The sequence below is a fragment of the Marmota marmota genome, unplaced genomic scaffold (assembly GCF_001458135.2).
Source record: "Marmota marmota marmota unplaced genomic scaffold, marMar, whole genome shotgun sequence".
In the NCBI taxonomy this organism is placed as follows: Eukaryota; Metazoa; Chordata; class Mammalia; order Rodentia; family Sciuridae; genus Marmota; species Marmota marmota.
Genome location: NW_026000016.1, coordinates 44,853,701 through 44,865,969, shown reverse-complemented (window position 1 = coordinate 44,865,969; position 12,269 = coordinate 44,853,701). Strand labels below are relative to the sequence as shown.

The following is a 12,269-nucleotide window of genomic DNA, read 5'->3' as shown; positions in this document are numbered from 1 at the left end:
GCATACAGCAAGTGGTCTTTAATAAGGAGCCCACTTGCCTGGATTTGAATGCCAGCTCTGCCCTGTTCCAGCTGATGACCTTTTGCAAGTTTCTTAGCCACTTTGTGTCTTGGTCTCCACTCTGTGCTCTGGGGACACATCAGTCCTGACATCACAGGGTCGGGGAGCATTTCCTAGCAGACCTGCAATAGTTAGTGTGGCACATAAGTGCCAGGTGTGTATTGGTCTCAGCGACTGCCATGTTGTCCTATCTTCTTCTAAGCTGAAGTCTGAGGCTGTCAGCAGAGCCCAGCCCACAGCAGGGGTCCTGGACAGAGCTCAGGAGACATTTGGTGATTGACAGGCCAGGAGGGGTATAGCCAATACCTTCAACTTATTAGAATTATTAGAATTCAGTTCCTCTTTTCATTTAAACATTTGAAGGGGGAAAATCAGGCTATTAATATATAGACATTTCCTTTTCGACTTCTGTCAGGACAGCTGTGACCATGGGAAGGTACTAGAGGTGGCCATCAGGGTCCTGGCCAGCTGCCATGTTGCTGGGAGGCCCTCACCATCTTGGGGTCTTTGCAGCCACATCCAAGAGTCTTAGAGCTGCAACTCTTCCCAAAGTCACTCCTGCTTGATGGTCAAGAGCTGCAGCTCCTGGAGGGTGCCATGTGGTCCCCGTACATGACCTTTACCTTTACAGTCACCTATGCGGTAGGCACCATACCCCCCCATATGCAGATGAGGACACTGAGGCTGACAGAAATCAGCAGCCATCCTGAGGCTCTTCCACCCGCACAGGCAGAGGGTGGGATCCACTGGGAGCAGTGTGACCTGACCCTCTGACTCCTACCACCAGGTTTTTCTGTCATGGGGACTCTGGGCAGTGAGATGCTCTTAGGCCCTCCTCCAAGCATCCTGAGGGGCTCAGAGCTGGAAGCCTGGTAATGGGGTAGATGCCTCTCAGAATGTCTTTCTGTGACTCCCCAAAATTACAAATCAGGTGATAGAGAATTAAGAAGGACCAAGTCTCTCATCCAACTCTGGCCCCCTGATCCTGTGATAATCACGACTCCTATAAAAGGTGAGGACCCTTACCAGCCAAGCAATTCCTCACGTGGCAACACAAACAGACCCTGGAAAATTGCAATCAAGTCGTGTGATCCTGAGTGGCTCTCTCAGCTTTTCTGAGCCTCAGTTTCCTCTTCTGTAAACAGAATCAGGGATGCCCACCTCCTCCCAGGTGTGAGGATGACGTGAGGTAAGGAAGCAGAGTTCCAAAGTGGCAGACCCCAGAAGGCACCGACCGACTCCATACTAGCCTTCTCCCATCCTGCTCCTCTTCCTTGAGATTCTCACCAAAGTGACTCCATGTTTGAGGGCTTGACTTGGCCAGTCTGTGCCAAAGCTCTGTGATTCTTTCTTCATGATTCTTTCTTCTTGGTGAAAGAAGTGGCTTGGGACCAACCAAAGGTTTCCAGACCCTGCGACAGGAGAGCAAGCGCAGAGGGCAGTGTGCAGGCCATGGGCTGAGGCCCTCATATACCACTTGCCTTGTTGGGTGCAGGTCAAGGAGCAAGTGGCACTGAACACACCTGCCCTGTGTCCATCCAGAATCACCAGCAGTTTTTAGCCCCCCCCCAAGGATGCATATGAATTCATGGTCATGGGGCCTGGCTATCCTTTTCCTTCACATGACCGAAGGAGGTAGATACTTCTCCCCATGCAGTATCATCAAGATTCTGAAATGACTGCTTATGTTGAATTGTATTTTGGGGTGTTAATGTGTATATGGTGGGAGTGGCAAGTTACCCAAGAAATATTTCAGTCTGTAAGATGCTCAAGGAAGATGGTGGCATTTCTTTAAAAAAAAAATGATTCTGGAGATTTTAAGGTAGAATCTTTTGCAGTACATTCTTTATGATGTTCGTAGGCTTAAGGATTTCTTATTTTATTTTTTGGTACTGGGGATAGAACCCAGAGATGCTTTACCTTTGAGCTACATCGCCAACCCTTTCATATTTTATTTTGAGACAGGGTCTTGCTAAGTTGCAAACTTGTGATCCTCCTATCTCTGCCTCCTGAGTTACTGGGATTACAGTATGTGCCATGACGCATGGCTAGGATTTAAAAAAAAATAAAAAGTCTGTAGTCTACTTAGAATTTCTAGGTTAAACATAAATAGGTTTCTTTACTGCAGGGTTTCCAAGGCCTCTGAGAAGCTAATGTGCCCCACTGATCTCCGAGGATGGAATATAGGCAGCTTTTTCCAAATTATTTGATGGCAGAAAGGTTTGGGGGGAAAGGTTTTTGGGGAAAGGTTTTTGGGAACCAACTTACTTGGAGGCAGGAAGTTGGGTGAGAGGATGCCACAAAGCCAGAGTTGTCATTTTGAGTCCTTCACCAAGTATTTGGCAGCAGGAATAGAAGGGAGTGTTGGGGGGGGCGGGTCCTGGAAGCAGTTTCATTGCTGCTGAAAAGCACCACTGTGGACTGAGCACCTGTCAGGGGTGTCCCCGAGTGATGGCAGAAGCAGATGAACCATGACAAATACATTTAGCCTCAAACCTCTTTGGAACCACAGTCTTCTGCTGGATATATTCAGCCAACTTCTGATCTCAGACACCTAATTCTTGTCCCAGCAAAAACAGTAGTCAGAAAAGTAAGGAAGATAGACCTGCGGTGTCTGCTCTGTGAGTGACCCAGCCTGCCCAAAGTTCACCCCTGCCTCTGCCAGTTCTCACCGTGTCCATCAACAATATCTACTGAGCCTGAACTCTGTGGGTTCATGATGAAATTTAAGACGAGAGGTCTTGTGTTTACAGTTTACAACCTGGGCTCGGGGACAGTGTCAGAAAGACCTCTAGAGAGAGAACGCTAGGACTGCCCACTGGCCACCAAAAATATAAGGCTGGAGAAAGGACAAATGGGGGCCCAGTGAACACTGGGCACCTGGAAGAGTGTTGGGACAGGGATCAGCAGGTGAGATATGATGACCAGCCAAAGCAAGTTACAATAATGTGCCATCTGTTCCTGGCTGGTGTGCACAGTTAGGGCCTCTGGAAGCATGTGACAGGAAGGGGCCCATGTTGGCGGGGCACAATTAGAAGCAGCAAAAATTGGGACAGAGGCCCAGGAGACCCCCAGTGACCACTTCCCCTCTCTGTTGCAAGTTGGACTGAAGATTATAAAGTTCTCTACACATTATCTGGTGATAGCTGACCCTCCACTAGCTGTATGGGACAGCACTGTCACACAACATGGACATAAAAGGGAAATTTCATTGGAGCTTGCTTTGCAGAAGAACTTCAGGTACCTCTTGCCAAGCACATCAGCTCTCCTGCTGCCAGGGCAAAGTAGATGAGAGTAGAGCAGAGCTGGGGAGCTTGGGAGGTGCCCCCAATCCCAGAGGAGACCCAAGTCCCCTTGAAAGAGTAGACAGCACTGTCTGCAGGTAACAGTCCATGGCTACTTGAGGTAATCCATGGGTTCACTCCATAACATTCTTTTTTAAAATATATTTTAAAATTTGTTTTATGAGTGCATTACAATTATTCATACTAGTGTGATTCATTGTTGCATATTTGGACATGCACATAATATAATTCAGTCAATTGCATTCCCTGTATCAACTATATTCTTTCTATGATAGTTAACATGTGGAGGAGAAGCTGCTATAGGGAATATAAGAACCACCCTTTTGCCTAGGAAGTTGCCTGATACAATGCACTAATTTTTATTCAAAATCAATAACAAAATACATTTATGCAAATTTTATTGAATATAATGAAAGTTTAAGTGTTGTGAATTGCTTCAAAAACTCAAGAAGAAAATTAGTACATCTTGGCAAACATGAGGGTTCTTGAGGGTTCTTCCTTGTTCTGATTTTTCCAAAAGACCTGGAAGGAGATTCAACCCCTAAGGGGAGCAGTAACAGGGACTTCCTGCAATATTCTCCCATTCGCTACTTGCATTTTTCCTTGCCACCACACTGTGGCGCTGTTGACGGCTGGTTCTGCCCAGGGTAGGAAGCAGTCCATGGGAAAGTTGCCGCTCACAGCTCCTCCTTGGGTTTTCTAAGCTCAGGCAAGGGACCTCCTCATTAGGCTCCCAGGGCTAAGCTCCAGGTGCTAGCCTCAGTCATCTTTCCAGCAACAGAAATCCATGGGCAACATTGAAGAACATCTTTGAAGGCATATTGCCTTCCCAAGGATGACCAAGGTGTCCTTCAGTACCTCTTTTCAGAACAAAGAAAACATAACAATATAATTTTAATCTGCAGCAAACACCCCTCCAACAAAAATCATAATTTAATAACATCCTTTCTTTAGGTCAGTGCAAGCCTTTCTGATCCTTCGATCAGATGAGAGGCAGTAGGAGAAATACCAGGAGAAGGAGAAGAGAAGCTGGATAGAGTCAATTAGCATTTACTAGTTCAAGATAACTAGGCATTCAGTTTTCTCACCTATAAAAGTGAATAATGTTAACAACTACTTCAGAAGAACGCCGTGAGAATTCAAATATGGTTTGCATGCATCCCTTAGCACAGTGTCATAAGTAACAATTGCAGTAATTATCATTATTTTACTACAATCTATCCCAATACCTGTAGCCATCCCTGCATTTAGAAGTTCCTCAGTAAGTCTTTAATGAATGAATATCATGCCCCTTCATGGTAATGGTCTACACCATGTGGCTCAGTTTCTGCTTTGGGACAGAGGATTTATGTTAGAGAATAAAAAAATTCACTCACAGGTGTGTCCTACCTGTGCTTCTCTTTCTAACAGTAAAGACAGAACAGGCTAAGAAATAGTCCTGCTGTGAGGTTTCTTGCCTGAATCATTTTTCTGTATAGTTTTAGGGAAAAAATATAAAGAATATGTAAGCTAAGTTATTTTAAATGAATGTTATGAATATTGATTCAACCTGAGCAAAAATTAAGTTGAATTTATTAATAATCATTAAGATAAATTTCCAACCTGTATCAGATAAAACTTTGATAATGACATCAACTATAAAGAGATGGGGATCGTGGGAGGGAGTACAGTATGGGACACAAGTTGTTACAGAAGAGCACTTCTAGCCAATAATTTGAGCACCCTTTATGTGCCCAGCACTGAGGGACAGAGAGGATTATCCATGAAAGTGAAAGCCTAGCCCCTACCCACCCTGGTGCTCACACTGGGTGACGTCTCAGAACACACAACTTTGAAAACCCACGTCAAGAGCTGGAAAGCCAGGCTCTCAGGGTGGGAATGGGTCTGCACCTCCCCTTTGGATGGCAAGATTGAGCAAAGCAGAAAAGTGGACAGAGGCCTCCAAAACCCAAGGAGACATCAGCCAAGAAGTGAGTCAGGAATGAGCAGTGTATCAGGAGACTGTTCTGGTGGAGCCAAGAATCAGTTTGGGAGAAATTTTCTAGAACCGTCTCTTTAAAACGATGGGGAGAGGGGGAGGGATAGACTAAATTGTCTTGATGTCTCATGCATTTGCTTCCACTTAAAAGCAAGTGCAAAAAGAAACATAAAAACAAGTGCAAATGTGAGTTTCCATGATGGTTGTTTTTGTTTTTTGAAGGGTTTTTTTTTTTTTTCCATACTAGGGATTGAACCCAGGGGTGTTTACCACTGAGCTATATCGCCAGCCCTTTTTTATTTTGAGAAAGCATGTTACTAAGTTGGCAAGGCTGGCCTTGAACTTTCAGTCTTCCTGCCTCAGCCTCCTGAGTCCCTGGGATTGCAGGGGTGGACAGCCGCACCAAGCCCCAGGATGCTTTGAGTCCTTGTTTATTCTGGGGGTTGTGGGAGTTGGGGCAGGGGTTCTTGTTCACCATGGAGGACAATCCTAGACTTGGGCCTGCAAAAGAACAAGGCAATAAGGTGCAGAAGACTCTTGAGAAACTGAGTTTGCCTCCCCAGCGGGGAGAGAGCTGGTCCCTCTGTCTCATGGAGAAGCCGTGTCCACTGTCCAAAGCCTCATGACACTCTGTGAGAGATGCAGCACCCACTCGCTCACTCATTCAGTAAACCCGAGAATTTCCGTAAAGACAAGATGATGTGATTAGTTCTTAGATGGCAGTTAAGGACTCTGTAGACACACACAGGAAGGGACAACAGGATCAGAGACTTCTAGAAAAAAAAATGACACTTCCTTGGCTCTGATAACCACAGGTGATGGGCTTGGTGGCACTTAAACCGAACACAGACCAATTATTTCTGAAATAACAGCTTTATAAAACCTTGGAAAGGCTACATGTAATTAAGTCCCACCCTGATGAGCCCAGCTTTCTGCCTAATCCCCTCTCGGGTATTCCATAGGTTTGTGCAGCACGTATTACATTGCCATCCGCTGGGCTAGGCTCTGGGCACGGCTCTGGGCATACAGAGGTGAAAGAATACGCACCTCTGTAAAGTGCCATGAAGGAGAAACCCAGGATAGAGGGAGACGGCATATCCTGGCCCCAAGTGGACACAGAAAGGGATTAGTGGTTGTGTCTCTGTTGGACAGAGGGCTTCAAAAGTGCCAATGACACCTGAGTTTCTTGTAATGAAAGATGCACTTCCTTCAACAAAGAGTGATATCCTGTGGGTAACTTGTGATTGCTTCTGGGCTCCTACTGCTAATTCAATAGGCAGTTTCTGAGCCACTTTTAAATGTAAGGCCCAGGAAATAATAAATTTGATCCCCATCTTCAAAGGAAATAACATTATGGGGCATTGTTATATTTGATCTTGGCAAACAGTCTGAAAAGTGGTCGCTGGGTATTTTTATCAGTCATACACTGTAGGAGGGATTTTAGGATATATATATTTTCTCATTTGATTCTCATTTCTTACTAATCTTCTGTGAAGGATATTTTTAATGTCTCCACATATGGAAACCATGACCCAACTATTAAGGGGCAAACACAAGATTTTTAACCCAGATTTCCACCTCTGCAAAAGCCTCTGTGGCTTCCCTGCATGATGCTACAATCCCTTCTGAAGATGAGCGTGTCACAAAGAAGTCCCCAATGCAGACTTTTCCTAACTGATATTTTCACTCTTCTCCTTTTTAGAAACGTTCCCCGGGACCCCTCTGCTGAGCCGGTGCACTTCTGACAGTTCGGGCCCCTAAACAGTCTGGGGATTCCCGAGTCCAAGAAAAATAAGAACTAAGCACTAGGGGACCCCTGGCATGGAGGCTTGGAGCTAGGGCCAGTGGAAGGTGCCCATTCTGGACTGCAGAAGGAGGCAGAGCAGGCAGCTCAGCTGCCCTACCCATGGGTGCAGGGGAGAAGGGCCAGGGCCCTCCGAGATCCACAGCACCATAAGCTGGATGGGAAAGGGTATCCTCTGAGCCTCTGGGAGTGGCCACACTTGTCCCAAGCAATGGATGGCGTTAGGGAGTCCCCGGAAGCCACCTGGAGGCAAAAAGAGGACCTAGTAAATCCTGGTGCTCCAGAGCTCCTGCTGCTGATGTGACTTGTCTACCGTGTCAGCACCTTGCAGACCCCACATAGGGGCCATTCGGTGAGGGTATCACTCTGGGTCCTGCTCCACGCAGCACCATGAACGATAACTTCTGCCGGGCCCTGGTGGACCGGAGGCCCATGGGGCCCCCCAGCTGCATGCAACTGGGTGTTGTGCCCCCTCCCAGGCAGGCGCCGCTGCCCCCCGCCGAGTCCTTGGGTAACGTACCCTTCCTGCTGTACCCAGGCCATGCGGAGCCACCTTACTACGACGCCTACGCGGGGGTGTTCCCCTACATGTCCTTCCCCGGAGCCTTTGGGGTCTATGACTACCCCTTCGAGCCCGCCTTCATCCAGAAGCGCAATGAGCGCGAGCGGCAGCGCGTCAAGTGCGTCAACGAGGGCTACGCGCGCCTCCGCGGCCACCTCCCGGGTGCGCTGGCCGAGAAGCGGCTCAGCAAGGTGGAGACGCTGCGCGCCGCCATCCGCTACATCAAGTACTTGCAGGAGCTGCTNNCAGGGAGTGGGGCCCGGGTGCCCCACTCCCTGGTGCCCGAGTCGACCGAGTCCTCCTGCTTCTCCTCCTCGCCCTTTCTCGAGTCGGAGGAATCCAGCCATTGATCGGACAGTGGCTGCTCCTCCACAGGCACCGTCCCATTCTGGGGAGCATCGTGCGCGCTGCTGGGTCACCCGCGGTGCCGTCATCCTCGGACCTGCCTCCCCCCTCTCTGCCTCGGCCCGCATTGGGGAAAGTTAGTTGGGGCCAGCTTGTCGCTCTGTCGTCCTTACCGCAGCGCAGCCTTGTCTCTGAGAGTGCGCTGGAAGCGAGCCGATTTGAATGCGCCATGCCCCGACCCTCCGCAAGATGGCCTCAGATACTAACGACCGGTTATCACTTGGGAGAGGAACCCAGAGGGAGGGGTGGGAGGCCAGACTGCTTTTGCACTCAGCCTCGATGGAACAGCCAGACTTGGAAGGATGGGATGTGTGTGCACCACGGGTGGCGCTCTCTGGCTTCCTTGATGGAGGGCCATCACCCCGCCTCCCCAAATCCTCAGTGTAGCCTTCTCAGGTTTTCCCCAGGTTGAATGAGAACTGCATTTTCCCCCTAAGACTTATAAACCTCTGGGGTCCATTAGCACTGTGTTTGCACCAAAAGGCTAATTAAATGCATTGTTGAGTTTTGTGATTCCTGGATCATTGTCTAGTCCCACCCCATGCCCCTTTCTCACTGGCCCCCCCAGCCCAAAGGCCTTACTGCGGTGGAGGGCTGAGTTTTCTGCTAGCTCTCACAGTCCATAAACTTTTTCCAGAGATCTTAGTATATGCCAGGAGACTGTGCACAGGAGGGGCCAGAGTCCCAGAGAGAAACACCCTGGTACAGGTAGGGGTGGGAGAGAGTGGGGAAGAAAGGTAAAAAGCCAGGGTTACTACACAGTGTGCGAGTGCCATACCAGAGGTGTGCCCATTCGAGGTCGTCCTGGGAGACGTCCAGCCCAGTGAGGAGGGGTTCAATGTTTCCCTGACAAGAGGCAGGCCTGGTGGTGTTGAAGGTGGGTGGGAGGGGTCTTGGCCTGATCCCTGCAGGTCCTGCGATGGGAGTGGAATGCTGGGGAGGATCACCGAGCTAGGCTGCCTACCATTTTCTCAGGACAGTGTCCTGGGACTGGGGTGGGGAAGTCCTAGGGTTGGGGTGGGGAATCCTAATTTTGGTATGACAGGCCATTCTGAAGGGTGACACTCCATGCCCCAGGCTACCCCTTCCTAAACTCTATTGGTCCAGCCTTGAAACCTTCCATCCTGCCTCCCACTGGGCCTGCCCCATCTCAGATCTGTGTATAAATTCCTCCCTTCACCATCCTACCCTCCTGAGAGACAATCTGGGATGTCACTGGCTGGTCTCGAAGGAATGACAGCTGCCTGGCCTCAGGTTCTCAGGCCAGGCAGCAGGGAGCTGAGTGGAGGCTAATTTTACTCGCTGGGAGCAGGGAGAGAAATCCTCCACCCTCACTCCCGCCCCTGCTTGGCTGGCTCAGCAGGACAGGCTCAGCCAGGCCCAGTCCCCAAGGCGGGGGGCATTGGGGACACAAGGAAGCAGGGAAGAGAGGGCAGTGGGGTGGGGGAGCAGGGAAAGCAAGTTTGCCAGGGAAGCCATGGAGCCCTCTTCACCCCAGGATGAGGGGCCGAAGAAGAAGCAGCCCAAGAAGCCTGTTCCTGAGATTCTGCCCAGGCCACCCCGGGCCTTGTTCTGCCTGACCCTCCAGAACCCCCTGAGGAAGGCCTGTATCAGCATTGTGGAATGGAAGTATCCTTCAAGGCCTCGAGAAGTAGGGAGAGGGTGCATGATGTGGGGGAGGAGTGTGTGGTGGTCACAGAGCTCAAACTTTGAGGGTTAGCGTGATTGGGGACTTGAAATGGGGTAAACTGCCACAGAACAACCTGAGACACCCTTGGGAAGGAAGGTCTCCACCACACTGGAGAAGAAGGCAGGAGTGGGAGGGCTTCCCACTCAGGTCCTAGATGACAGCCAGAGAGGCTATTGGCGACCTGGGGAAGTGCCTGTTTCATAGGGACTGTGCCAGCTATGCCCAAATCCATATCTTGAGACCCTACTCAGATTTTGAAATCATTGTCTCATGGTGGACTAAGATGGTGAGGGGGAGCTACAGTAGCCCCCTTGAGAAAAGCCTCACCCTCCACGAGAGGGGGAAAGAGAAGATCAGGAGGGGTTGTGGGAAGGCTTCTTCTGGGGCCCAGTCCCAGCTGGGGATGGAGCGGGGGGGAGAAATGGGTTTGAAGAGAGGCCTGCTCTTGGTGCTCCAAGCCTGGCTGCTTCGGCTTAGACATACCACCCCAGGGACAGGGATTTCGAGTCCCTTTCTGCTTACATGAGCTCTGGGAAGAAGAACGCTGAAAATATCTGGACTATTTGGGGAAGGAGGAAGAAGCTGCAGAGAGGAGGGGGCCTGGGTCAAGTGGATTCCTAGGGAGAGGGTCAGGAGAATTTGAAATATTCTGCAGGGCTCTGGAAGTGTGGGCTCCCACCAGCTGTTCCTTGAAGATAGGAGCTTGAGGGACAACTGGAAGGGCAAGAGGGACATGGGGCCAAGTAGATATTTAGAGTGGGGGTCAGCCCTGCTCCCCACAGCTACAGTTGCCCAGCCACGTCAACCCTGGCCTCTCCCTCCCTGCCTGTTGGCTGCCGGAGCAGACTACTGGGCAGCTGCCTCCTTTTCTCCAGCCTTCTTCCTCTGAGCCTTCTCCTTTTGCAGGCCTCTGCCCTGTGTCCCACCTAGAGAGGCGGGAACCACACACCAATGGCCCACACTGCCCCTCTTTCCCTAACTCCTCCCACGCACTTGCTTCCTAAGGTGTGAAAGTCAAGATAGGCAGGGGCCCAGGCAGACCTCTGCAAATGGCCTGGAGAGTGGGGTGGTTATTGGCGGGTGAAGCATGTGCACCCTGGTTTGCATGTCTCTGTCTTCCCTCTTTCTAGCCCCTGTTCTGTGGGGGACTTTGTCTGAACCTGGAGCAGCCCCAGCCTCTCTTGCCATTTCTCTGGATGAGCCCCCACCGGTTGTCAGGACAAAAATCTCAGAAGCCACAGCTCTTTGGGGCAAGGGGTAGGCACTGAGGGTGGAACAACCAGAAGACTCTTTAGCCCTTAAAGCTCAGTGACCCTCAGCTGGGTGCCAGCCCTTGCGTCCCTGAGAGTCTAAGTGGAACTTACCTGTTCCTGATGAGAGGGAACAAGGTCTCCGGGGAACCCCACAGGAGAGTGGGGAAGGGTCCCCAGGAGCCTGTCCATCCCCCTGGCATTATAACCCCAGTTCAGGCGCTCCTTAACCCGGGCACCAGACCCTTTGAGACCATCATCTTGCTCACCATCTTTGCCAACTGTGTGGCCCTGGCTGTGTACCTGCCCATGCCTGAAGATGACAACAATACTCTGAACCTCGGCCTGGTAAGATGGCCCTCTGTCCCCTTTCCCGCAGACTGCAATCCCAGGCAGGGTACACCCCACTGGAGGACTCTGTCCTGGTGGGAGACACCAGTGGTTCAACATCCTGCGGATGCACTTGGCCTTCCCCACCCCCTGCAGGGCAGCAGGGTAAACTGCTCATCCCAGATTCTGTGACATCATCAGCCTGCACTGAACAGGGCCTCACTATGCCCAGAGAACACTCATGACAGCCTCACAACAACCACACCGAGATTGACACCCATTTGACAGAGGTGGAAACTGAGCCTCTGTGAGGTCAGCCAGTGAGCCATGGAGGTTGGATGTAATTTCCCTTCCCTGGATATAATCCAGAAGGAATTTGCTTCCATGAGCTTGCCTAATGGGAGTGTTAGACCTAAGAATTTGAAGAAAGAGCATGCTTTAGAGTTCTATAATACCACTGTTTCTCCACCCCTCCCAATGATACAATGAACTGTCCAATTCCAGAGCTGGATGGAATTTTCCAGAATCAGGCCATCCTACCTCCTCCCACCTTACTCTGCTTTCTGCCTGTGAACGCTGAGGTTTATCTCTAAGTTGTCGCACTTTCTTACCCAAAAGTCAGCTAATAATAAAGATGGCTCACATTCTTTAAGTGTTTATCAGCTGCCTGACTCTGTGCTAAGTAGTTTATATTATTGCATTTTTAAAATATTCATAATTACTATTGTGGAGTAAGTAACATTATTAGGCTTGTTTAAAAGACAAGAAAACTATGGGCTGGGGTTGTGGCTCAGTGGTAGAGAGCCCTCACCTAGCACATGCGAGGCCCTGGGTTCAATCCTCAGCACTACATAAAAATAAATAAATAAATGAAGCTATTGTATC

The 12,269-nt window shown here is 50.0% G+C and overlaps 2 protein-coding genes across 2 annotated transcripts in view; both read left to right on the top strand.

The window, feature by feature from the left end:
- The first annotated feature begins 7,096 nt into the window (after positions 1-7,096).
- Ascl5 (achaete-scute family bHLH transcription factor 5) lies at positions 7,097-8,593 on the top strand. The gene has a single exon (XM_015483356.2). The coding sequence runs from the start codon at positions 7,538-7,540 to the stop codon at positions 8,057-8,059; it is 522 nt and encodes a 173-aa protein (XP_015338842.1). The 5' UTR covers positions 7,097-7,537; the 3' UTR covers positions 8,060-8,593.
- Positions 8,594-9,550: 957 nt separating this feature from the next.
- Positions 9,551-12,269, top strand: part of Cacna1s (calcium voltage-gated channel subunit alpha1 S) — a 63,377-nt gene continuing 60,658 nt past the window's right edge. The window contains exons 1-2 of the mRNA XM_015483810.2: positions 9,551-9,743; positions 11,297-11,402. Coding sequence (XP_015339296.1) covers positions 9,592-9,743; positions 11,297-11,402 — 258 coding nt within the window. The 5' untranslated portion in view covers positions 9,551-9,591. The remainder of the gene's footprint in view (positions 9,744-11,296; positions 11,403-12,269) is intronic.